This window comes from Oratosquilla oratoria, chromosome 3 (genome assembly GCF_046742065.1).
Source record: "Oratosquilla oratoria isolate Oo_2021 chromosome 3, ASM4674206v1, whole genome shotgun sequence".
In the NCBI taxonomy this organism is placed as follows: Eukaryota; Metazoa; Arthropoda; class Malacostraca; order Stomatopoda; family Squillidae; genus Oratosquilla; species Oratosquilla oratoria.
The window spans coordinates 15,014,002-15,040,130 of NC_134779.1; the positions used below are offsets into that span (position 1 = coordinate 15,014,002).

At 38.5% G+C, this 26,129-nt stretch overlaps 1 protein-coding gene across 1 annotated transcript in view; it reads right to left on the bottom strand.

The window, feature by feature from the left end:
• Positions 1-18,685: 18,685 nt before the first annotated feature.
• LOC143020721 (uncharacterized) overlaps positions 18,686-26,129 on the bottom strand; it is a 54,815-nt gene continuing 47,371 nt past the window's right edge. The window contains exon 9 of the mRNA XM_076177411.1: positions 18,686-25,179. Coding sequence (XP_076033526.1) covers positions 21,080-25,179 — 4,100 coding nt within the window. The 3' untranslated portion in view covers positions 18,686-21,079. The remainder of the gene's footprint in view (positions 25,180-26,129) is intronic.

A 26,129-nucleotide genomic window follows, 5' to 3' on the forward strand; every position in this document is an offset into this window, starting at 1 on the left:
TTTTCCTAGATGAATGCGGATGCTTGTGGAGGCTAAGATGTTAGTTCTGCAGAGGTCGGCTCTGACACCAGTGATGATGGATGTTTCTAGATCAAAGTCAATAACATGATGTGTGGAGCAGTGGAACTAATCTATTTGCTCTGCCGTTAGACCTATACTTGACTATGGGGTACAGTTTTGGTTTCCGTTCTATAGAATGGATATCAATTCACTGGAATCAGTACAGATGAGAATGACCAAAATGATACAAGGGCTCAGAATTTTATTTTACGAGGACAGGCTTAGACACCTTAACTTACACTCTCTAATGGAGGTGCTCAAGTGGATCAAAGGCTTTGACAAGGGTGATGCAAACAAGGTCATCATATTAAGACAGCAGAACATGACTTACGGTAATGGATTCATACTGGACAAATTTATATTTAAGAAGGAAATAAGCAAGAACTTGGTTTACCAATAGAGTGGTCAACGAATGGAATAGACTTAGTGACCATGCAGTGCTGAAACTATCGGTTGTTTTAAGAATAGGTTAGACAACTTTATGGATGGGGATGACTGGTGGTAATGGACATGGAACTGTTTAGTGAAGGCCTAACGGTCTCTTGTAGTCTCCTTCATTATTACGTTCTTATGCCAAGATCACAAGGAGAGTGAAAGACGATAATTGCAAGTTGTTACAAAGAGGTCTAGACAAGACAGAACAAAGAATGGACAATTAATTTCTGTACAAAGAAATATAAAATGTTGCATATGGAAGGGAAGTAAGAAGAGATAGTCACTAATCTATAAAATGGGGAATTAACGAAGGAGATGGAAATTGTATAGACGTGGTCAATGATAGATTCAGGAAAAACAACAGAACGGACAATAAGAATTACATGTGATCAACATTTTATTATTATTTTTATTATTATTATTATTATTATCATCATCATTATTATTATTATTATGTCATTATTATTATTATTATCATTATTATTATTATTATCATTATTATTATTATCATTATTATTATTATTATTATTATTACTATTATTATTATTATTATTATTATTATTATTATTATTATTATCATTATTATTATCATTATTATTATTATTATTATTATTATTATTATTATCATTATTATTATTATCATTAATATTATTATTATTATTATTATTATTATTATTATTATTATTATTATTATTATTATTATTATTATTATTATTATTATTATTATTATTATTATTATTATTATTATTATTATTATCACCACCACCATTATCATTATTATCTTAATGAAGAGGAGTATATCATTATGGGTGTCATTCAAGTCTATACTGACTGTATAAAGCATATTAAGTCAACCCCAAACGGAGAACTCAGTGGAAGATTAGGCGTAGGTAGGAAGATTCAAGTGTTGACCAAGATTATTTTAGATATTGGGTCTTGTTTTTCTAAATATTTTCCTCTTTCCACGGCATTATCTTGTACACAATATTTACAGAATCAATTTTACGAATTCCATATTTTAGCGACGCCCCTAGTGATTAGTCATGGAGCATTTTTCATGATTGGAGACGAACATAGAAGTTGTAACCACTCAGCTATATTACCGTTACGATATTGTTATCAAGAATAGAAACGCGGATTATAATCAACGAAGAAGTCTTCACCTCCAAGGGTTTGGGTGTAACATTTCCCTGACCTGAATCATGCCTTAACGCTCGATTTTCTTTTTTTTTTGTTCAGACATTGATTTGTAGGATAAGTTTTTGTTTTTATATCACTGACATTTCATTCACATTTTTGGTGATCTGTTTTTACATTTGACCTAAAACATATTTCAAAACTAGATAATTCTTTTTTTTTTTTTACAAATTTCTTAAAAATATGTATGTCTATAAAAAGTCTGTCGTCTGCTCCATCTTGAGCAACAAAATTTCCCCCAAATATCCCATGTTTAGCGTACCGGTTTCGGGCAATGACGTCACGGACAAAGTTGCCAATGAAGCGCCAAGTTTTATAACAATTTTGTGCAAAATAATGATGTACACTGTTTTTTGCTGTTACTAACATGTAACATTGATTTTCTAAAAATCATATAAAGCTATGTAAGTGTGCCAAGTGCTGCGAAACTCAATTTGTTTGAAGAAAGATTATTGAAAATAAAAAAGTTACTAAAATGTCAGCAAAAGCAGCTCAGTCTTATTATAGTTGTTCTGATTCCTGGAATTTGCTGCCCCGTACTTAGAACAGAATATAGACAAAAAAATAAACAGAAAGATGAAAATATAAAGATCAAGAACAAGAAGAAAAAAAGTCAAGTATTACTAAATGAATATGCTCAAACAGAAGATGGAAGAGGAAGAGACTCAAAGTACTACACAAAAAAGAAAAGAAGAGGAAGAAGGTCAGGAAGTGGGAGGTAAAAACTTAGAAGACGGCGACAAAGGAAGCACTTCCTAATGTATCTGGGTTCCCTGGACTTGCCCAACCCACGCCTGCTTGACGTCAAGGAAAATGGTGGCCAGAGACGGGGAAATCCCTGCATGAACATTCTTCTGACCCCGGAGTTCCTTATAGCATAACACGATCATATGCATCCACGGGTGGAAGCAATTTAATTAAGAGGACACTCATACACATACATACAGGCTAGTGTAGCCTGGAGGGTGGGGGCCACAATGTCCGTGTTGGGAGGGGGGGGGGTAACGTTCATAAAAGAAAAAATAATACTTGCAAGTTTTTAGAGTTCGATAAAACCTACCTCCAAGTGAATTTCTGCCTACGCCAATAGTTACACATTGCTTTTCTTTGCCAATTTAATCCACTTCCTTCTTTGAGTTGGGCACTGATCATGTTATCTCTTTATCTTCTTTCAAGGATGACGAGGTCTCCTCGTACGGCTTATTTTTGTGATTACAAATATTACAAAGAGCATGCCTACAGGAGACCTTTTGGTCCATAACTAAGTCAGATACAGGATAGATAATTAAATAAGTAGATAAATGAGTAAAATAAATAGATAATGACAAATAATAAACAAAAATAACTGATTTATAATAATGATAATCAGATAAATAATAATAAGTAAATGAATAATAAACAAATAAATAAAGTAAATGGAAGGTATTACAGTATATTGCTTATCTAAATGAATCTTAAAACTCCGAACTGTACTACACATTACACTGCCTTTGTAGGAAGTTTATTCCATTCATTTACTACACGGTTGGCGAAGTTGTTTCTACCCACTTCCAAATTAAATCTACTTCCTGACAGTTTGAGACCATTATTTCTTGTCTGATTCGCATTCAGCGTGAAAATTTTGTCACTTTTGATGTTGTCAATTCTCTTTAGAATCTGAAAGACCTGTATCAAATCACCCCCGAGTCTACGCTGTTATAGGGAAAATACGAAAATAGATTCATATAAAATCAGTTTTATGGCTCGCCGTTGTAATTATTCCAATCTGTAAGTCTTTAGTGAGATGCGGTAACCACACGGAATGAGCATATTCCAAGTGTGGACGAACTAACGATTTATAGCTTGTTAATGACAGATGAATTTTTAAAATCAAAAGATCGCACAATCAGTCCTGAAATCTGATTTGCCTTCCCTGAGGCGGAAATACACTGTTTAGATGATAGATCATCAATGACAGTTACGCAGAGATCCTTTTCACTATCCACTTTTGAACACGTGTTAAACTCGTGACTGACAATTCATACATGGCCCAGAGCATGAACCGAACTCAGATCGTTGAGTTACTGGTAGAATACAGTACCACTACACCAGCAAGTCGGTTCTACCATACAGTATTAGCTTAGAGATTCCTTCCCTGTGCCTCAATTTACCGTTGGTAATCCTGCGAACGTTGGATGCAGAGATCACTAACGAGAGGAACAGGATTATGATTAGATATAACGTTTCAATTTCGGTGGAATCTGTTTAGATTATAATCTATTTAGACCTCAATATCAAGTATGTGATGTGTTTTATGATTATCTTCAAATAACACCTGCATAACTCGATGATGTAACAGAGAACTACCAGCCAGTTTGAGGTGGGGGCTGCACCCCTTCTTTGGAACCTGTTGAACATTTTTGGTTTGTCTTTACAGTTATCGATGATACCTTCTTTAAAGTCCCTTATGTCCCCTTCTTTATGTGAATATAATATCAAGTCAAAAGTACCATTATCATTGAGAGCTCTAGCCAATGCTGACCCAGGTGACCACACATGTAGGGTTCCCACACGTCCGGATTACCCCCGGACATGTCCTGCATTTACGCAAGGTCTAAATATACAGGTCAGACCGTTTACATTCTTCTGCGCAGCTTCTGACGTCATTTGGCTGAGTCCATTTTCTCTTTGTGATACACTGAAGAAAACTGTGAAACGCCAAGGAAGACAGGAACTTTAATATTTTATATATATATATTATATATCATATATATTATATATTCATATATATAGACAGGAACTATAATATTTTATATATATTTATATATATATTTTATATAATATTTGTCAGAATATAACTAATTGCGTGGAGCGATGCGAGCGAAGGCGACGTCATTTTCGAACGACGGACCAGCTTCAACTGACAGCTATAGGACCCGCTAACCCCACTTTGAACAGCCAGGTGACGTTCACGGGCCCGCTGCGCCAACTCCCTCGAAATTCGGTCGGAAGTGGTTAGACCTTATATTCTTAGATCTTGCATTTACGTGTTAAAACCTTCGTCCGGGAGGAATTTTAAAAATTCTCCAAAAGTCCGGAATTTTAGCTTAAAAAATATTAAACTACTTCGTAGTTAGTCTGTAATGACGAGAGAGAGAGAGAGAGAGAGAGAGAGAGAGAGAGAGAGAGAGAGAGAGAGAGAGAGAGAGAGAGAGAGAGAGAGAGAGAGAGAGAGAGAGAGAGAGAGAGAGAGAGAGAGAGAGAGAGAGAGAGAGAGAGAGAGAGAGAGAGTCTCTTCGTGCAGTTCTTGTTTAGTTTTCGTCAGCTGGAAAATGTTCCCAACTTGACCTGTTTAGCACTCGTAGTTAGCTAAAATGTCCTGCCTTTTTTCTTTGCTCTACCACACGCCATTTTTCACAATTCGTGCTGTTGTAGCAATAAAGTAAATGGTAATTACATAGTTATTCACTTTGTAGTAATTATTATTCTTATCTTGCATATAATTATGGCTTTTTAACATTTTTCAATTATCATCCACTTTCGCTTTATTACGTGTATTGACAACTGTTAGGTTGCTCAGTCCGGGCCAGTCTGCCAGTCTAGAAGCAGACATGACGGTCTTACAGACATTTCCCCTGTGTGGGGGGTTGATGCCACAACTGCGATTTGAAACTTGTTGGCTTTCCAAATCATAAAAGTACCTGACAAAATGCCCAAACAGAAATGTAAATTCACTGCAGAGATGCAGAACAAACTCCCGTGCTTTAAAAGAGGCAGGAATATTCAAATGAAGGAATGTGTAATATCTTAAACAATTATTTTAGCTCGGTATTCGTAAACGAAACACCTCACAGTGAACTCTAAACTGAAACCTGTGAAAAGTCTAGGGTAAACTTACTCACTACGGTAAATATAACAAAAGAAAAAAATTAAAAGGTGTATAGATAAACTCAAAGTTAATAAAACACCAGGGCCTGACGGTTGACATCCAAGAATCTTAAAATGTGATTGTTGTTCCATTAGAATATATTTTCAAGAAATCCATCATATCCGGAGATGTCCCAAGAGAATGGAAGCTAGCTAACGTTACTCCCATATTAAAAAAAAGGTGACAAAAAAGAAGCCAAATAACTATAGGCCTATAAGTTTGACTTCAATCGTAGGAAAAATAATGGAAACTATCATCGAACATCATTTAGAAAGTAACCGTTTGATAAATGATAGGCAACATGGTTTCAGGCGGAAACGTTCTTGCGTGACTAACTTACTCGAATTCTACAACACAGTTATCTCGAATTATGACAAAATAAACAATATAGATTTAATATATCTAGACTTTGCAAAAGTTTTTGATACCGTCCCACACGAAAGACTACTTACTAAATTAGCTTTACACGGAATAAGTGGTACCCTATTAAGTTGGACTAGTAATTGGTTGAATGGTCGAAAACAGAGAGTTGTTTTAAATGGAAAAACTTCTAGATGGAAAAATGTTACAAGTGGAGTTCCTCAGGGTTCCGTTCTTGGGCCACTTCTATTCATAGTATATATAAATGATATAGACCATGGACTAAAATCTACTGTTTCCAAATTTGCTGATGATACAAAACTGTGCGGAGTGGCAAATGATCACTTAAACCAATTAGATATTCAAGAAGATTTAGATAAATTACAGCAATGGTCAGAAAAGTGGCTAATGAAATTTAACACAAGTAAACGTAAGGTAATGCACATAGGTAAAAATAACAGTAAGTACGATTACAAGTTATTTGGAAATTCGTTAACAAAAGTGAATAGTGAAAAAGATCTCGGCGTAATTATCAGTAACGACCTCAAATCATCCAAGCAGTGTATTTCAGCCTCTGAGAAAGCAAATGAGATTCTAGGACTGATTGCGCGATCTTTTGATTTCAAAAGTCCATCACTCATTAACAAGCTATATAAATCGTTAGTTCGTCCACATTTGGAATATGCTGTTTCCGTATGGTCACCGAATCTCATTAAAGACATTGACAGACTGGAAAAAGTACAACGGCGAGCCACAAAACTGATTCCAAATATCAAAAATAAATCATACGAAAATCGACTAAAACATATGAATCTGTTTTTCCTAAAAAAAAAAAAAAAAAAAAGCGTAGACTCAGAGGTGACTTGATACAGGTCTTTAAAATTCTAAAGGGAATTGATAACATCAAAAGTGACAACATTTTCACATTGAATGAGAATCAGACAAGAAACAATGGTCTCAAACTGTCCGGAAATAGATTCAATTTGGAAGTAAGTAGAAACGACTTTGCCAACCGTGTAGTTAATGAATGGAATAAATTTCCTGCACAGGTAGTGCAATGTAGTTCAGTTCGAAGCTTTAAGAATCATTTAGATAAACACCTAAGCAAGGTGCTCTAATGATTATAATCTATTTTATATTATTTGTTTTTGTTTTGTTATCATTTGTCTGTTTGATTTTCATTTATTATTAGTTATATGTCAATTCATTATTACTTACTATTTACCTGTTTCTTTATTATTTAACTATACCTATGTATTTATTTATGCATTTTATTTGTTATTTACATTATTATAGTTTTTATTTATTATTTTATTATTATGATTTTTTTTCGCATCCGACCTAAATATGGACCAAAATTCTCCTGTCGGCATGCTCCGCCTTTGTAATCCTTTGTAATGAGTGGAAATGTGTGTAAATCAGGTATATAAAGGTATAAGTGATTTACAAATACATGTGAACTCTGAGGAACACAAGAAAGCAGTGCAAGGAGAGGCCTATTCAACGAAATTGACAGATTATTTTGGCAAATCAAGAAGAAAACTGAATATGCTGTCACTGCTGCAGAAGGTACTTACGCATTTCACAATGTTTAACATGGCAGTAGTTTCTCATCCATGGATTGTTCATCTGTTTTGTGTAAAAAGACGTTCTTTGATTCTGAGGTGGCAAAGAAGTTTTCTAGTGCTCGAACAAAGACAGGAGCAATAGTTAAATCTGTGCTTGCACCGCATTCTGTTGATGTTGCCTTGAAAAGTCTTGAAGAAAATGAGATAGCATACTGTGGAATAGCTACAAACGGAAGTAATCACAATGCAATAAAGCTGTTTCCTGTAATTATTCAGTATTTTGACTGGAAAAAATGTAGTTTACAGTATAAACTGATTGAATTTAAGAACACACCTAATAAAACAGCAAATAAAATTACTAATTATGTAAAAGAAATCTTACAGAAAAATGGTCTCTGAAAAGTGTGTGGCAGTTACAGGTGACAACTACTCCACAATGTTTAGAGGACTCGGGCGTAACGAAGAAGGTAGTAATGTGTTTGCAAATTTGAAGAACATTTTTGAAAAAGAGATCATTAATTGGCGTGGGATGCCTGGCACATATTTTGAACAACTGTGTCCATCATGGAGCAGAAATATCGGATATTGACATTGAAAATATAATCAATAAAATTTACCAGTAGTTTCATATCTACAGAGTTCGAGCTGAGCATTTAGAGTTTGATGAGGTTGAGTACAAGCGGCTCCTCTCCCATAGTAAGACTCGCTGGTTGTCACCATTTCCTGGCATCACAAGGCTGATACAGATGTTTCCTGTTCTTAAGTCGTTCTTTTTATCGCAGGACCAACCTCCCACAGTAATTATTGTTATTATTTTTTAATTATACGAGTGAGATTTATCTCTGGCACATGCACTCATTAATGACTGTATTTCATACACACATTCAAGCAACTGAAAGGAAAAAAATTCTGTTATGGAAGTGCTAACAAATTTGGAGTCTCTTCATACAGTGCTTGTAGCAAGAAATAATCAGAATTTCATGTCTTTGAAAGTTAAAGGACTGGTTGCTCAGAAACGCACAGAAGGGTATGAAGAAGAGTGCAACAGGTTTTGTGCTGAAGTAAATCTGTACAACAGATGCTTAGAGTATTTGGGTAGGCCTAAGTGGATGAAACCAATGGAATAGTTTTCTTGTTTCAAGTGGACAACCTTGAGTAAAATACCAAATTGGACTGATGTGGAGCCTTGAATCAAATACTTGATAGATAAGGGTGTGAAGTGCTTTGATCAAGTTAGTAACTTGAAGAAGTTTGTAGAAAATTACAAGAATGACCAAGAATTCAATAAATTGCCAGCACATAAAAAGTGGACCAAATACTTTGAAAAATCAAATATATTGACTGCCACTCAGAACTGCTGAGAATTGCACAAATTTTCTTTGCTGTAGCATCGCACAATACAAATGTTGATGCAGTCCGTGGACAAAGAGGAACAAGTTGAATGTTGATACAATGAAAGGTATTCTGGCTGTACTTCCGAGACATATCTTGCAGTGACTTCTTCACCTTTTTAAAGTCCAATAAGGCATTACTGGCAAATATCAGGTCTACAGAAAAATATGCTTTGGCACTTTAAGCCACAAACACAGTGGAGGGGGGAAGAAGACTGCAACTATGCCAATGAAGGGAATGGAGTTCAAGATAATTAGCATTATGCATGGATACGTTTTCTGCGTTTTTATGACTTAATTCTATTCTGTGCTTGTTTTCTGTTATAATTACATTGTAAAAAAAAAAAAAAAAAGGTTAAAGCTCGTGGTACGGAGCAGTAGCAGCAGTATCTAAGTCTAAATAAAAATATTCTTCTAAAAAACGCTATGGAAGTCGGGGAGAGGTGGTATTACGGTGACACTTTGTCCTAAAAATATTCTTGAAAAAGCGCTTGGGTAAGTCGGGGTCAGGTGGTATTCTTCTTCTTTTTCTTCTTCTTCTTCTTCTTCTTCTTCTTCTTCTTCTTCTTCTTCTTCTTCTTCTTCTTCTTCTTCTTCTTCTTCTTCTTCTTCTTCTTCTTCTTCTTCTTCTTCTTCTTCTTCTTCTTCTTCTTCTTCTTCTTCTTCTTCTTCTTCTTCTTCGCGTTCTTCTTCTTCTTCGCGTTGTTGTTGTTGTTGTTGTTGTTGTTATTGTTGTTGTTGTTGTTGTTGTTGTTCTTCTTCTTCTTCTTCTTCTTCTTCTTCTTCTTCTTCTTCTTCTTCTTCTTCTTCTTCTTCTTCTTCTTCTTCTTCTTCTTCCTCGCGTTCTTCGCATTTTTCTTCGCGTTCTTCTTCGCGTTCTTCTTCGCATTCTTCTTCGCGTTCTTCTTCGCGTTCTTCTTCTTCGCGTTCTTCTTCCTCGCGTTCTTCTTCCTCGCGTTCTTCTTCGCGTCGTCTTCGCATTCTACTTCGTGTTCTTCTTCGCGTTCTTCTTCCTCGCGTTCTTCTTCGCGTTCTTCTTCGTGCTGGGGATCCCGTGTTGGGGTTCCGCCCCGAGGCCGAGGCCGAAGGGGAAAACGAGGGATTATAGCGCAGAAAGCTGCGGCCGTAGGCCGCTGTTTGCAAAGCCAAGCTCCCGGCGAAGCCGGGGAGGGCGAAGCCCGCGGCTTGTATATATATATATATATATATATATATATATATATATATATATATATGTATATATATGTATATATGTATATATATATGTATATGTATATATATGTATATATATGTATATATATATATATGCAATAAAAACACTAGGAACGTGTGTCAAATGCGTAAGTAAACTAATGAAGCAGAGCGCTTTCGTATAATTACATCTTCAGTGCTGATACAAAGAAGTAATTATAAAATGGTGTTTGGTTATCTTCCGAGAGGTTCTTTTTTAGGTACCTATGTGATACCCATGTGGTACAAAAAAATAAACTCTCGGAAGATGACCAAACACCGAAAAAGATCATTGATATATTTTATAAACCATTCTTCTCCACGGCATACAAGGATAATTATGAAGCGGATCATCAGTAGGAAAATCAAACCGACTTCCGCAGACACCAAAATTGTTTTTACCATATATCACCAAAATAAGAAGACATCAAGCCTACTCATCAAGAACAACAAGTCCATCAACGATAAACTTCAGAGATCTCGTGCCATATATAGGTATACGTGTAACCTTGGGGACTGCGCAACCCAACCTTCTTCCTATATTGGTATGACCACCATGAAACTGTCGCGTAGACTGTCTTACCATTTGACACCAGGTGCAACTAAGAATCACTCTGAAGATACCACACCATCTTACGAAGGGAAACCCTGGTCAACAACACAGAAATTTTAGCCACACACCGAGACTCTAGAAGATTACCTATCCTGGAGGCTTTTTAAGTAAAAGATCTTTCCCCAAATCTTGATATACAAGCCCATGACCTGCAAGCTTTACCCAGCTCGAGGAGGTCCGCCCACTACGGTGCTGGGGCGCAAAATGATGACGTTACTTACCTCTCATCCAATGGTAGAACAGACCGTACCTAACCAGCAGCAATCCAGCCAATCACCATCCGCCTTCTCATCTAATCCACATTGCCGGATATAAAAGTTGTTGATCTTTATGGAATCTCCATTACTTCAATTGCCACTGAAGAAGCACCAGGTGTGAAAACGCGTTTTGGCATTCGACTATACCTATTTCTACCATATGACATACGGTGAATTACCCAGACTGCATATGGAAGGCAAAGTCGCCTTACGAAAAGAGAGAGAAGATTGACAGAAAGCTTTGTCACAACAACCTTGCCATTTCATTCAATGAAATATATATATGTATATATATATAAATATATATATATATATATGTATGTATATATATATATATATATATATATATATATTGCTGGTAACCACAAAGGAAATCGGAGAGAGGCAGTAATTCCCAAGCGCTTTCGTGTTATTTACATCTTGAGGGGAATACAGATGAAATTAGTGGTACAATAAGGTTTATAAGACAAGAGACTAAACGCTAGGAAAGGAACTGGCAATGCACGAAAAGTCACAAATAAAAAAAGAATAAATCTTAAAGAACAACATAAATCGCCAAATTAATTTTGGTCACAACCTGATTACAAATTTTGTTGATAAATTTATCTATTTTATATATGCCACTATTGATATTAACATTAGAACCTTTAGAATGTTTTATAATTCTACTTTCTGTAATGTTTCTATTGACAAATGAATTACAAGAAAAAAAAAAGAGGAAGCATTGGACAAACAGGAAAAAAACTATCAACCAGAATTAAACAACACAAATACCCGGTATAGTGTTAAAACAACACAAGAATCCAATGCCCTATTTGTTCACATAAAATATTTCAATCATTGCATTAACTGGAATAATGCTTCCTCTATTTTTTCTTGTAATTCATTTGTCAATAGAAACATAATAGAAAGTATGATTATAAAACATTCTGAAGGTTCTAATCTTAATTTCAGTAAGTGACCAAAGTAATTTGAAAATTAGTGTTGTTCTATAAGATTTATTCTTTTTCATTTGTGACTTTTTGTGCATTGTCAGCTCCTTTCCTAGTGTTTAGTCTCTTGTCTTATAAACCTTATTGTACTACTAATTTAATTTGTATTCTCCTGAAGATGTGAATAACAAGAAAGCGCTTGGGAATTAGTTTCTTTCCGATTTCCTTTGTGGTACCAGTGTCACAAATTCCTGGACAGTGGAAGGAGAAGGTGGTGGTTGTGGAGGCGTGGGAAATACCTACCTTAAGTGAGTGATGAAGGGGGAATGATAGCTGCAGTGGGAAGCCGAAGTCCAGGAGATTTGTGTCACCGCCCGGGACCACTCGCGCTCCCTTCACGGCGCGCGTGTATAATAAAAAAAAAAAAAAAAAAAAGGGGGGGGGGACTCATTAAGTAGACCGTCCTAGGCTAATCAAACAGATCATCCTATTGTGAGTTATATTGTACAAATTATTCCTACAATCAAACACTATAATCCTACACCTTAAATCTATAAAGGTTGGTCTAAAAGTTGATTAACGATTCCTATCGTACTCTATCTCCCTGCGCGCCTAACTATGGGTCCTATCTATTAAACACCATTATCGTTACTTGCTATCATCCTTGGAGTGTTTCTGCTGGTTGCGGGTCCCTCGTTCCGGCAGGATGCGTCCGGGGTGCGGAGCCCTTTGTGGTTGTGCGCGGCGGGAACTGACTATCCCTTTGTGGTCGAGCTCGGCGGGAACTGACTATCCCTTTGTGGTCGAGCTCGGCGGGAACTGACTGTCCTCGGGGGGGCGACACGTCGCGGCGGAGGTGAGATCGGTGCCGCAGGCGTCTCTTCGTAACCACGCCAGTTCCTTTCCGGTCAGGATGTCCCGAAGGGGCGATACTGCGTCTGTAATTACTTGGATAGACGCCGAAGACAACACACTTCGCCACCACGTTCCTGGTCACGGCGGCACTGATATTCACGAGTTCTCCGGGCACTAGTCACTTATAGTTAATCAGCCGTGTATGGTTGACGGTGATTAAACAGTTCGTATTAATGAGTGGAATTCGCAGTGACCACTCTACGAGTGAATGATGCACATTTGGACCTTCCGAGGACACGTGTATCCCACCTCACTCTGTGTAGACCCAAGCTAGACTGCCGGTCAAGCTGTGACCGGTCAACCGCCTCCCATACTGTATGGCATACACCGTTGCCGTTTTTCTCAATGTCAACTCAATAGTTCCGTAGGGAGCGCCGTGCAATGTTTATGTGGAAGTTGAAACAGTTCTAATTGTTCCTTGAGGGTAGACACTATTCACGAGAGTGGAAGATATTATCCTAACTAGTCTAATTAAAACTAGCCTAAACAATAAATGGCAAGCGCGCAGGGGGGTATAACCGTTAGACCTAATTCGAACGGTAACATTTGTAGGAAATATTCTTATTCTATTCATAAAGTAGCAAGTTACAACTGCAATAAGAAACATTAAACTTGAGAAATTGTGGAATCCCACACTTAATATTAAACATTCGTGACTTTGCACGTAGGCATACATAAACACTTGGAGTTTGAATGTGTTTGAGATGAAATGTCTAAGAAGTATGATAGGGGTTACTAGGCTATATAGAGTGAGAAATGAGGAGGTGAGGAGGAGATCAGGGGTGGAAAGGGAGTTGGGAGATAGTGTTGATGGAGGATTATTAGGATGGTTTAGCCACATGGAAAGAACGAGTGAAGAAAGATTAGTAAATGAGATGGAGAAGGCAGAGGTGGGGGGAGTGAATATGAGGGGGTGTCCTAGGATGAGATGGGTGGATGGGGTGAAAGGGGCATTAAAAAAAGAGAGGAATATCTGTTTAGGAAGGACGGGAGAGGACAGAAGACGGGGTGAATGGAGAAGGGTTATGTATGGATGATGCTGTGGTGCATGAGGGTGAGGGGTGAGGGGTGAGGAAGTATGTACGAGAAAACTTTGACGCAGCCCGATGGGATTTCTCCCCGTCTTTTCCTTTTCTGCGTGAGGTATAGTATGTGGCCTCCCAGCCTTTTCTTTCGGTATGAACCTATCTCTTAAGCTTTAATAGTTTGGGAGCGCTAACTGCGGCCAAACTTAAGTGGAACGCGAGGAACGCGCCCACCTCTGCATTGGGGTATTAGCTGCATGTTATTGTAGAGTTAAAAGCTGCCAAGTACAATGCAGCTGATACTTCAGGGTCTATACGGGGCGCCCCTACGGACCAGAGGCACACGCAATTTTGTCTGTAGTAGGGGAAATATATACTTAAAGAGAAATGATGATACTTTATTATACTGCGGCTATCCCTCCGTTATGCTGCCCCTCCCCGACTCTTGTTACTGTCCTGTACCATTTCTCTGAATATTCATTTTCTAATTTCGCCGAACCCAGTGGTAAGGGAAAAGAGTACTGCCACCATATATTTCCATTTGATTCATATAACGCGACAAAAAGGGGAAGGGAATAGGACTAGGCATCCTTCTCCCTGTATCCCCAAAGGGGACATTCCTGAAAAAAAAAGGAAAGGCATAAGATGGTCTGGGAGGAGTTTTCAAACCAATACCTTAAGGTTGGGGTTTTTAAATATGCGTAGATGTGGTACACATGAGAGTAAAAGGGAAGAAATAGGCAGTATGTTTGTGAGAAGAGAGATGGATGTATTGGCATTGAGTGAAACTTAAGTTGAAATGGGGCAAATTTGAGTTTGGGAGTGTAGTTGGGAGGATCTCAAGAGTGAAGAGAGGACGAGGGAGAGAAGGGGTGGCTATACTAGTAAGTGAAGAGATAGATAAACGTGTAGTGGAGTGGAAGGAGGTTTCTTCAGGGTTAATGTGGATGAAGGTGAAACTGGGAAAGGAGATGTGTTTTTTTTTTTAAGTGCATATGGGCCTGGTCTCATCAGCCATCTTCGGGTGCACAAATAACCGCAGTCAGAACAGAACGAAGACCATCATCCTCTGAAGAGAGAGGGATAGCCACGACGACGGTAGTGAGAAGAGTGTAGAAGAAAAGGAGGCTTTTTGGATAGAATTAAATGGGTGCATAGAGGGTTTAGGAAGAAATATCAGTGTAGTGGTATTGGGAGACCTTGATGCTAGGGTAGGAAATGAACCAATAGATGGAGTAATTGGGAAGTATGGAGTTCCATGAAAGAATCGTAGTTGATGGTGGAGATGTATCTAGAAAGAGATTTGATGATAGCAAATACAGTGTTTAGGAAGAAAGTCAAGTATAGATACACATAGGAGAGGGTGGTGGATGGAAGGGTGGTAGAGTGTTAATGGACTATATAGTGGTAACCAGGAGAATAGTAGGAAGAGTTAAGGATGTACATGTGCTAAGGGGAGAGGGTGGGGGAATATCAGATCATTTTTTGGTGGAAGGTAAGTTGAGAATGGAGGATAGATGGAGAAAGAGGAAAAGAACAAAAGGTAGGGAAGTGCTTAGAGTGAACTCTTTAAAGGAAAAGGAGAAGGAGTATAAGAAAAAGCTGGGAGAGGAGTGGGAGGGAGTGAAGGATAGAGTTGAGCTAGGAGTGGAGGAAGAATCGAGATGATTTAAGAAGGGAGTCACAAGGTGTGCAAAGATGGTGTGCAGAACAAGGAGGATGGGAGGAAATAGAAGGAAGGGTAGTGAGTGGTGGGATGAGGAAGCAAAGAAGGTTGTAGAAGAGAAGGAGCAAGCATTCAGATTGTTTACAATATAGGACAAGAGAATTATATGAAAAGTACAAAGAAAAGAGACGAAAAGTAAAGCATAAGAGTAAGGAGTCAAAGAGGAGAGATGTGAAAAGTGGTAAGAGTATGACAGAAAATTTTGAAACTAATAAAAAGATGTTTTGGAAAGAAATTAAAAGAGGAAGAGGAGGCGAATCAAGTAGATAAGAAAAGGTAAAAGGTGCAGATGGAGAGATGATAATGGAAGAGAAGCCAGTAAGAGCAAGATGGGCAGAGTACTTTAGGGAGTTGCTAAATGTGAAGGAGGATAGGGAGGGAAAGGTAGTTGCAGTGGGAAGTACTAAGAAAATGACTGTGATGAGTGAGGAAAATGGAGGAGAAATAAGGAAGGATGAAGTGAAGGCACAGATGGAGAGATGATAATGGAAGAGATGGCAGTGAGAGGAAGATATATAGAGTATTTTAGGGAACTGCTAATTGTGAAGGATGATAGGGAGGGAAAGGTAGATGCAGTGGGAAGTGCTAAGAAAATGACAGTGGTGAGTGAGGAAAATGGAGGAGAAATAAGGAAAGATGAAGTGAAGGCAATTGTTAAGAAGATGAGAGTAGGTAAGGCACCTGGGTAGGATGGGTGTCATGCATAATGTCTAAAAAAAGGAGGTACAGTTATGGTGGACTGGCTGGTGAGGTTATTTACAGTAATGTTTAAGAGAGGGTAGAGTGCCTGTATAGTTTCACTTTACGAGGGAAAAGGGGACAAGTGTAAGTGTAGTAGTTTTAGAGGGATCAGTTTGTTAAGTGTAGTTGGGAAGGTTTCTTGGAGGGTCTTGATTGAGAGGATTAGGAGAGGAACAGGGGGAGTAATTGGTGAGGAAGTGTGGGTTTAGGACAGGTAGGGGTTGCGTGGATCAGATTTTTGTGGTAAGGCAGATATGTGAGAAAGCTTTAGGAAAAGGTAAGGATATTTTTTGGGCCTTTATAGATTTGGAAAAGGCTTATGACAGGGTAGACAGGAAGGCACTGTATTGTAAATATATGGAGAGAGGAGGAAAGCTTTTAGGAGCTGTCAAGCGTTTTTATGAGAGAAGTAGAGTTTGTGTTAGAATCAGAAATGGAGAGCATGAGTGGTTTGAGTTAAAGGTGGGACTTCACCAGGGATGTCTTATGTCTGGCTGTTCAATTTATACATGGATGGGGTGGCGTGAGAGGTAAATGCAAAGTAAATGGGTTGGGGATTGGAGATGGTTAAAAAAATTAAGAAAAGTGGGAGATAAGCCAGTTGTTGTTTGGTGATGACACTGCACTTGTAGTAGGATCAGTAGAGGGATTGAGAAAGTTAGTGACAGTTTTGGAAGGTGTGCAAAAGAAGGAAGTTGAAGATAAATGTGGGTAAAAGGAAGGTGATGAGATGTACAAGGGGAGGAAGTGGCAGCAGACTGGAAGTGAGTATTAAGGGGAGAGACTGGAGGAAGTGGATAGTTTTAGATACTTGGGTGTGAATGTGGTGGGAAAGGGAGGAGTGGAGGTGGAAGTAGAAGGTAGACTGAGAGAAGCAAGTAAGTGCCTTGGTGGATTAAAAAGTGTAATGAGAAATAGACATCTGGGAATGGATGCTAAGAGGAGATTGTGTGAAGGAGTGATTGTGCTGACAGCATTGTATAGGGCAGAAACATGGAACGTAAGAGAGGAAGAGAGGAGGAGTTTGAATGTGTTTGAGATGAGGTGCCTGAGAAGTATGGTTGGGGTTACTAGGCTGGAGAGAGTGAGAAACGAGGTGAGGAGGAGAACAGGAAAGGAAAGAGAGTTGGGAGATAAGGTTGATGAAAGGGTATTGGGATGGTTTGGACACATGGAAAGAATGAGTGAAAAAAGAGGAAGAAGGAATGAACATGAAGGGACAACCAAGGATGAGATAGATAGGGTAAAGGGACATTGGGAAAGAGGGGAATGTCTGTCGAAGGACGGGAGAAGACAAAAGATAGGGGTAAATGGAGAATGGTTGTGTATAGATGATGCTGTGATGCATGAAAGGGAGTGGGTGGGGAATGGGGGGTGAGGGAGTCTGTGTGAAAAATACATTGATGCAGCCCGAAGGGATTTCTCCCCATCTTTTCCATTTCTGCATGAGGGAATGGAGAGGGGTGGGGGGGGTTGCTGATTTAATGAAGCAGCCTTGCTGTGGATGTGCTGTGTCTTGCAACACTGTTTCTGATCCAGGGCAGTGGGCGAGATGCAGGGATGACCCATCATCCAGGAGAAGCCAAGAGGGAGGGAAGGGTTGGATGGGAATGATGTGGGGATGGAATGGGTGGGAATTTTATGCCTTTGTGTTTTAGCTACTTCCCTTGTAAGGGGGAAAAAGCCTTTGGTATATGTATGTATATCATTATATTATCCATTAAGGGTATCATCTCCTTTTACTCAAGTCACATCTTTCACTCAGTGGGTCATTGTATTATTGATTGCAATATATAACAATCATGAGTCCTAATTACCCCCCATTCTTCCCAATTCACCTCTTTGCAATTGAAGATTCCCATGATAGTGTCACCTTGTCAATTTTTCTCAGGAGTATTGGCATCTCTGACATTTCCTAGTATTCAGGTTAATATCCAGCTCTCAAAGATATTAAACTAACATCTAAAACACCTGGGCCCAGCTAATTTATGGGCTCTAACAAATATTTTTAACTTTGGAAATACAACAAAATCTCCATGGAAGTAAATATTTAGCTCCCATCCTAAAACTAAACAAACCTCCTGTCTGAAGACCATATATCTCAGAGCTGTACCTCCAGATGGAGGTGAGGGGTTACAGTTTTTGAATATGAACAGCTTTGCTGTCATCTTGGAGGACCACCATGTTGAGGTATCTGTAATTAGCTTCTCTCATCCATCTTTCCAGAGCTTTCTCTCATCCATCTTTCCAGAGTTACTACCAATTTGTGTTGCTGTTTTTCACTGTATCCTACTGCATAATTCTAATACAGGATAAGAGAAAAATAAATTCTATAAAAAAGTTTAATTGTTTTAAGTATCCAGCACATACCGATATACATTTCTCAGATCTATTTACCACCTGGAAATCATCACATTTCCTACAAATAATGCCATCACTATCTTTGGTCAGTTATTTGACTATAAACTACCCCTTTATTCATATATTCAACCCCATTTCAAACTTAAGTTTAGATTAAATTATGGCCAATCAACACTGATTATATCAATATGATAAACTTGTCCTCTTCACTTGAGATGCAAGTACTTTAGGTCACATATGCCTAAAACTTTTAAACTGGGCAGTAATTCAGTTCTCAAAGATCTCTGCATGCCTCTGCTGTCTGGAATGCTACTTTAGGTGGTATTAACTTCAAAGTTATTCTCCATTTACACCTGGCTTTGAAATTTCACTTGAAATTTGACATTGGAACACAAGAACTTCATTCAATTTCAAGACCTTACCCTCAAACTAGCTCAATCATATTGTGTTATTTTGGCTGTTGCTGGGCAATTTTATTCAGCTTAAGGTATCTCCTGTCAAACAGTTCATAGGTAAAATACTATCCAGCTAAGTTTTAAGTTTTCTTTTGCCTAATGCCAAGTGATTTCATTTACTTGAGGGAAACTCCCCACAATCAAAGGGTTAAACTGTATCTTATGATGCACCTGAGACAACCAACGGCTGAGATGGTTAGCAATATCACTTAAAACATCCTATGAGGCAACATTTTAAGGCATCACCAGTGAATGAAGCTTACAAGTATTTCATAATTTCATGAATCTAATATACATAGTTCAAACAAGGTTCATATATGAAGAATCTTATCAATAATTGTGAATACTGACAGCCAGAAGTCCTTCACTGAATGGAAAAGAATTGTGACCAAACTGTATTTCAATATTACCATACAATAAAGAATTCAATAATATACCTGAACATCTAAGAAGCAGCTAACAACTGTTCAAACACATAAACAATTACATACAATCCTGCTTCCTCAAATAAATATTCAACAAAGCTAAGTCTAGCTTTACTTTAGTACACATATTAATTATTTGAATTATACCTTTGCTTCCTCCTAATCACCTTAAATTTCATATTTGTCTATTTTATAAAATAAACTCTGTCAAAATAATAGCTATCATAGTCTTTCTAAATAATTAACATTCCACTCAATATGAAATTATGACTGTAAATAAAGTGAGCAAGTAAAACTAGAGACCAAATAACATCTGATACTGAAGTTGTATCTGCACATAAATATGTGGTTTCAAAATTTCTATATCTAACCTGAATGTCAGAAAAAATGGAGCTTCAGGGTCTTGACAAACACATGATAAGCAATCCCTAAACCATTCATGTTCATAACATGAATTTCAAGAATAGTATGACTACTGTGTGAGCTGCCTTCTATCAAACAAAACTCCAGTCACCAAAATTATTAAAAAACTGAAGTGAAAATATGTCAATGATAAAAATTATGGGCAAATAAATCCTGAGGATTTCTGTTCAGAAAAGTTATTAAATAAGTATGAATATATTTAGAGGTACATACATAAATATAGTTTATTTACACATCAATGTCCCCTTAAATATGCATCACCAACCCATCCTTATGCAAACACTGTTGGAAAGAAAGGGCAACTGCCATCTTTTAGTATTAACTAACCATGCATTCTGTATCTTGTCTTCCCTTAGGGACTCTCAAGAAATTATATATATTTAACCAATTGTGAACATGGATGAAGGGTGGGAATATTTATATGTACTGATCTGCAAAAAACTGTAATAGGTTCTTCAATGGTAATCTTAAGACACAAGGAAACAGTCTCCAAGTTTATGGTGGATAAAGAAGTATATGATGAAGCATCAGTATTCTTAATGCCTTATTTTGCTTTATTTCTAGGATGTTTTTGTTTTCTTAATTATTGGTTGTCAGACAGAAACCTGTAAAAGGCATCACTGGGTCAAGGGGTACAACAAAGATTGTTTAATCTCCTTCAGCCTATGGTTTTATCATTACCTGATAAAAACTGCCATTAACCGAGAGTGAATTTGGTTTGAAGGGGTTTAAGGATGGGTGGGTGACTCAAGTTGTGGGGAGATTTTCTAAAACAGAAATAAATTTAAATAAAAGAAAAAGAAAGAGAATGCTGTGAAGACCTATTGTATAGCAAAACAAATTTGAATTATCTATAAAAAAGAATAATAATAAAATAAATAAATAAATAAATAAGAATAAAATAAAACAAAATAATTGAACGAATAAATGAAGGGGAAGATTGATCTGTTTCTCATTCCAACAATTTGACTGAGTTCTTCACCACTAGAGTAGTGTTAACTGAAGAAAGAATGAAAGAAAGAAGAAAAAAAGAAAAAAAAACACCTACATGAGACCACTTAATCATCAATAACATGGACTACTGCCTGGTTGTCTGAAGTGATGGTAACTGCTGTGTTCTCTTCACCAGAAGCTCGCACTTGTTGCAAGATGGACTGCAAGATTTTAGGATCCATATCTTGTGTGGAGACCACCTGAGGTCCTCCTAAAAGATAGTCCTTCAGGTAATCAGAGTGCACTTCGACAATAGAGTATGTTGGTTCTCCAGTATCACCCAGCAGGTCCCCATCCATGGTCACAGAAGGCTGAGCTGTGTCACCACCTTCTAAGTCCTCTGGCTGCTCTGGCCGGACTTCCTGATGATCTACCCCTCCCACTGTGGGTAGAATTGCTTCAACCTCCTCTACACCTTCTATTGCTGTGACACCCTCCATTGCAGTCTCCATGTTACCCACAGCTTCTGCATTCTCCATCTCCTCTGCTGCAGCCTCTATCTGTTGAACCTCGTGAATGTTGTGGGTTCTAGCTAAGTGCTTTATTAGATTGGTTCTTTGTGTGTAGCCTCGATGGCACATATCACACCTGAAGGGATGAGAACCTGTGTGAAGGCTAACATGGCGCTCTAGCTGCAGTTGTGTTAAAAAGCCTTTGTGACAAACCGAACATAAGAAGGGGTACTCGCCAGTGTGCTTCATCTTGTGGTTCATCAGATTGACCTTGCTTCGGAAGGGTTTGTGGCAAACATCGCACTCATAGGGTCGTGCTCCTGTGTGTTTGATCTTGTGTACTGACACTTCAAACTTTTGTGCAAACCTTTTTCCACACACATCACATGCATGTGGTTTAACTTCACGGTGCCTATACTTATGTTTCGTTAAGTACTGCTTCTTTGCAAAACACTTACCACAGCAGTCACATCGATAAGGCTTTTCCACCACCCTTTCTTCCTCCTCTTCCACACTTTCAATCTTAGTTGGCAGAAGAACTTCTGTTGGCTCTGTAGGTTCTGGCTCTGGTTCTGGTTCAGGTTCTTGGGGTTCTGAGAGCTCAGAATAGGGTTCAGGGGTAGTCTCAGGGAAGACTAAGAGTGGCTGAGTACTGTCCATCAAAAACTGCTGCTGGTTGTTATCTACCAGGAGAGGCTGAGAGGAGTCCATCCCTTCACCTACTTCCCCGACAGCTTCAAACACATAGAGATGATGGGAATTATCAGTGGCACCCACACCATCAACTGAGGGGTTCATCATCATAAGCTGCATGTGGGTGTTCTTGTGCTGTGTCAAAAGTTCAGGGCTATAAAATGTTTCATCACATACATCACAGTGAAGGGCATCTTGCTCTGTATGGGTGCGCTCATGTCTCTTGAGATTCGAGGAACTACGGAACTGTTTGCCACACAGGTTGCACTTAAATGGCATCTCCCCTGTGTGTATCATTGTGTGATTCTTGAGGGCAAGGCGAGAAGCCAAATCCTTACCACAATAAGTACATGAGAAACTCCGCTGTCTAGAATGGACATTGCTGTGGGTGTACAGGTACTTCCTCTTGTCAAACACTCTTCCACAAATCTCACACATGAACATTAGAGGCTCAGATGTTGTTTCTGAGTCAATGCCCATATTAGTATTGTTCTGAAATTGCTGCTGCACCAAGTGGAACTGTCGATGTTTATTCAAGTGGTGTTCTCGTCGGAATTTGTGGTTGCACATGTCACATTTAAACATCTCTTCTCGTATGTGATCCCGCATGTGCTGATTAAGACTACTGTTGTTAATGAATGTTCGGTCACAATTGCCACATCGGAATGGTCTTTCTCCAGTGTGAATGCGCATGTGAACTTTAATGGATTCTGCATTTGCAAAATACTTACCACACGTCTCACATTGGAATGGTTTCTCCCCACTGTGCATCCTCTTGTGCTTCATCAATCTTCCACTTTGTGAACATCTATAGTCGCATATGTCACAGCGATATGGCTTTTCCCCACTGTGTATACGTTTGTGTGTATTATAATTACCACTGGTTGAGAAACGTTTCTCACATACTTCACATTTGTATGGCTTGTCATCTTGGTGCTTGCGCTTGTGCAAAATAAAGAGGGAACGCTTATGAAAATTTCTTCCACATACATCACAGGTAAACATAAACGAGTGCATAACTTTGTGTCGCATAATATCACTTTTGTGTACAAACATTTTGCCACATAGGCCACACTTTAGCAAGGGTGTTCCTGAGTGTAGCAGTTTGTGCCTAACATAATGACTTTTATGTTCAAAATCGATATTACATTCATCACACTTAAGTACAGTTGGAAGACTGCAGGTATCTCCAATAATTTCCCCAGCATCTCCTTCCTCTTGGATTATGGGTAAAGCTGTGCCGGGCTTCAGTGCTTCACGTAGATGGACATGTGAATGCCGAATTAAGGTAAGTTTAGTTGCAAAGGCTTTCTTGCAAATGTCACAACGCCAATTTTTCAGACCCTTGTGCGTTAGTTTATGTTTGTGCAAATATCTCTTTTCCCTGAATGTCCTATGGCAGACATCACACTTAAATGATGCAGATAGTTTGTGGCTCAACTTATGTGTAAGAAGAGCCACATATGTTGGAAAGGTTTTGTCACAATAGTCACATGTGTGCTGTTTTTCCTCTGAATCATCAATCTTGACATTAGTGTGTGCCAAAGTGATGCTTACTTCACTTGATCCAACCTGCTGATCCTCATCTTGCATGCTGTCTTGTTCTTCTTCTTTGTATGACTCCTGTAATTTTGCCTTTAGTTTTTCCCCTGCTTCCCCATGTGTGGATAGGTGATATGATAACAGGGAGGCAGTAAAAAAGTTCTTGGCACAGAGGTCACACTTATTTTGGTTCTTCAATCGGTGAGTCCACAATTTATGCCGAACTAATGCAGCACTCTGTCGGAAACTCTTGAGACATACATCACATTTAAATGGTCTTTCTCCTGTATGAACTAAGACATGCTTGTCCAAGGCTGACTTGATAGGAAACCCAGTGCCACATAGATCACATTTGTAAGGCTTCTGAGCTGTGTGTGTTTTATGATGTTTTGTGAAGTCTTGCATCTTACGGAAGCTTTTGCCACACATCTGACAAACATAGGGGAACTCTGCAGTTGGGACAGCATTTATGATTGACTGGTGTTCCTCCATCACATGGAGGTCCTTGTGGCTAAGCAACTGTTTTTCATTAGCACACCCAACACTGCAGACATCACAGTAGACAGACTGGTCTCCGGTGTGGCAAGTTGTATAGTGATCACAAAGAACATCAACATCTGTAAAAGTCTCTTCACAAATGCCACACTTAAATGGTTCTACTGGGTATAGACTCTCCAGTGTCTCAGTTGGACGAGGTTCATCATACAATTCAGAGGTTGTTGGTGCATATCCTTCATTTAGTTTTTCCTCCAACTGCTCCTCTAAGGGGTCAGGTCGATTAAGAGCTTCTATTTCAGGATCTTGAAACTTGGTATCTTCGTATTCATCAACATCTTCCCCTGTTAAGGTCTTACCATGGACAGCCACCATATGTTTAGTTAATGTCCTCTTGTATGAAAAATTTGCCTGACAAACACTACAACGGAGTTCTTCTGGCATCCCGTCATCTGGATCCATGGTACGTCTGTGTACCTTCCGATGCCTATTGAGTCCACTACTAGTAACAAAACCATGGCTGCATATATCACAAACATATGGTCGGTCAACATTATGAGTTTTAGTATGAGTGTACAATGTATCTCGATGAGCAAATGTTTTACCGCATACTGAACATCTAAACTGATGTACTTCATCATGAACTGTTTTATGCTTCTTTAGCTGAGAAGCCTGAACAAAAGTCTTACCGCACTCCTCACAGTGGTATGGCCGCTCTCCAGTGTGTGTCATTATATGGGCTTTTAAATGACTTGCTTCATTAAATCCTTTTCCACAATAATCACATTTATATGGACGCTCTAACCCATGAAGCTTCTTATGTTTACTCAGAGCATTTTCATCTGTGAACCCCTTCCCACATTGGTCACACTCTAAAGGACGCAAATTATGTTTCAACCGCAAATGCCGGATGTAGTCACGTTTGTGCTGGATTAGCATACCACATTCTTCACACTTGTGACCATCGTCTGACTTGGATTCGTCTGTCAGAAGAAAAAAAAAAAGTTACAAATGTATTCAAAACTAATAAAATATAACAAATTTAAACAAAAATACAAATACAAATAAAATCAGTGGAAAGGTAAATTTCAACTCACATATCACAGAATGTGTTGCAACATTTGAATCACAATACAAAACTTTGTTATGTTATATTACAAAAGAAAAGTGTCCCAGCTGATTGGGACACTCATTCAAGCCTTGCATAGTCCCACTCTCGCCCAGTGGTCAAAAAAGAAATATTGTGTTGCTGTCTGGGAATAGATAGTGTGAGGAGTGTAAAATGATGTGTTCATTGTCCTCTATACCATGGTTTCATCTGGGGTAGTTTAAATGATGGATGTCTGGGGTGAACAATGTCAATGATGATTTCTGAGGGGAAGCTGTTATTCTGTTTTATCTCAGCTACTGTTCTCATTCATCAGCATTGGTGAGAGCTTTGATGTTATGGTCTAGTTTTTGAGTGGTGGTTTGCTTTGGGTTAGGACATCAGCATCAGAAGACTCCCTTCTCTCTAGTGATAAGCTGCTTCACTGCAAAGTCAGTGGCACTTCATGAAAGTCTGCCACATTACCATCATATGCAGAAGTGGAGGGAGTAAACAAACTTGGCTATCAGGCCCTACTGTGGAAAAGCTTTGCCTTGTTGTACTGTTTTTGACCTAAGTAAAGTGGGGGGGCTCAAGGCAACCCTTTATCAAAGATACTGATATAGGTGGGATGGCTGAATAAATATAATTTGTTGTTGGTGTCATTCTCTAGGATATCTGGCTGAGCAGTCCTATCTTCCTGAGGAACACCACAGCTGGAATGGGGTTTTCCCATAAATCCCTTACAGAGTGTTTGGCATTGTTTGATCATAATAAGGGGGTGTACCTCTTTTATAAAAATGGAAGTACATACATACATACATACATACATATACCAAGGCCTTT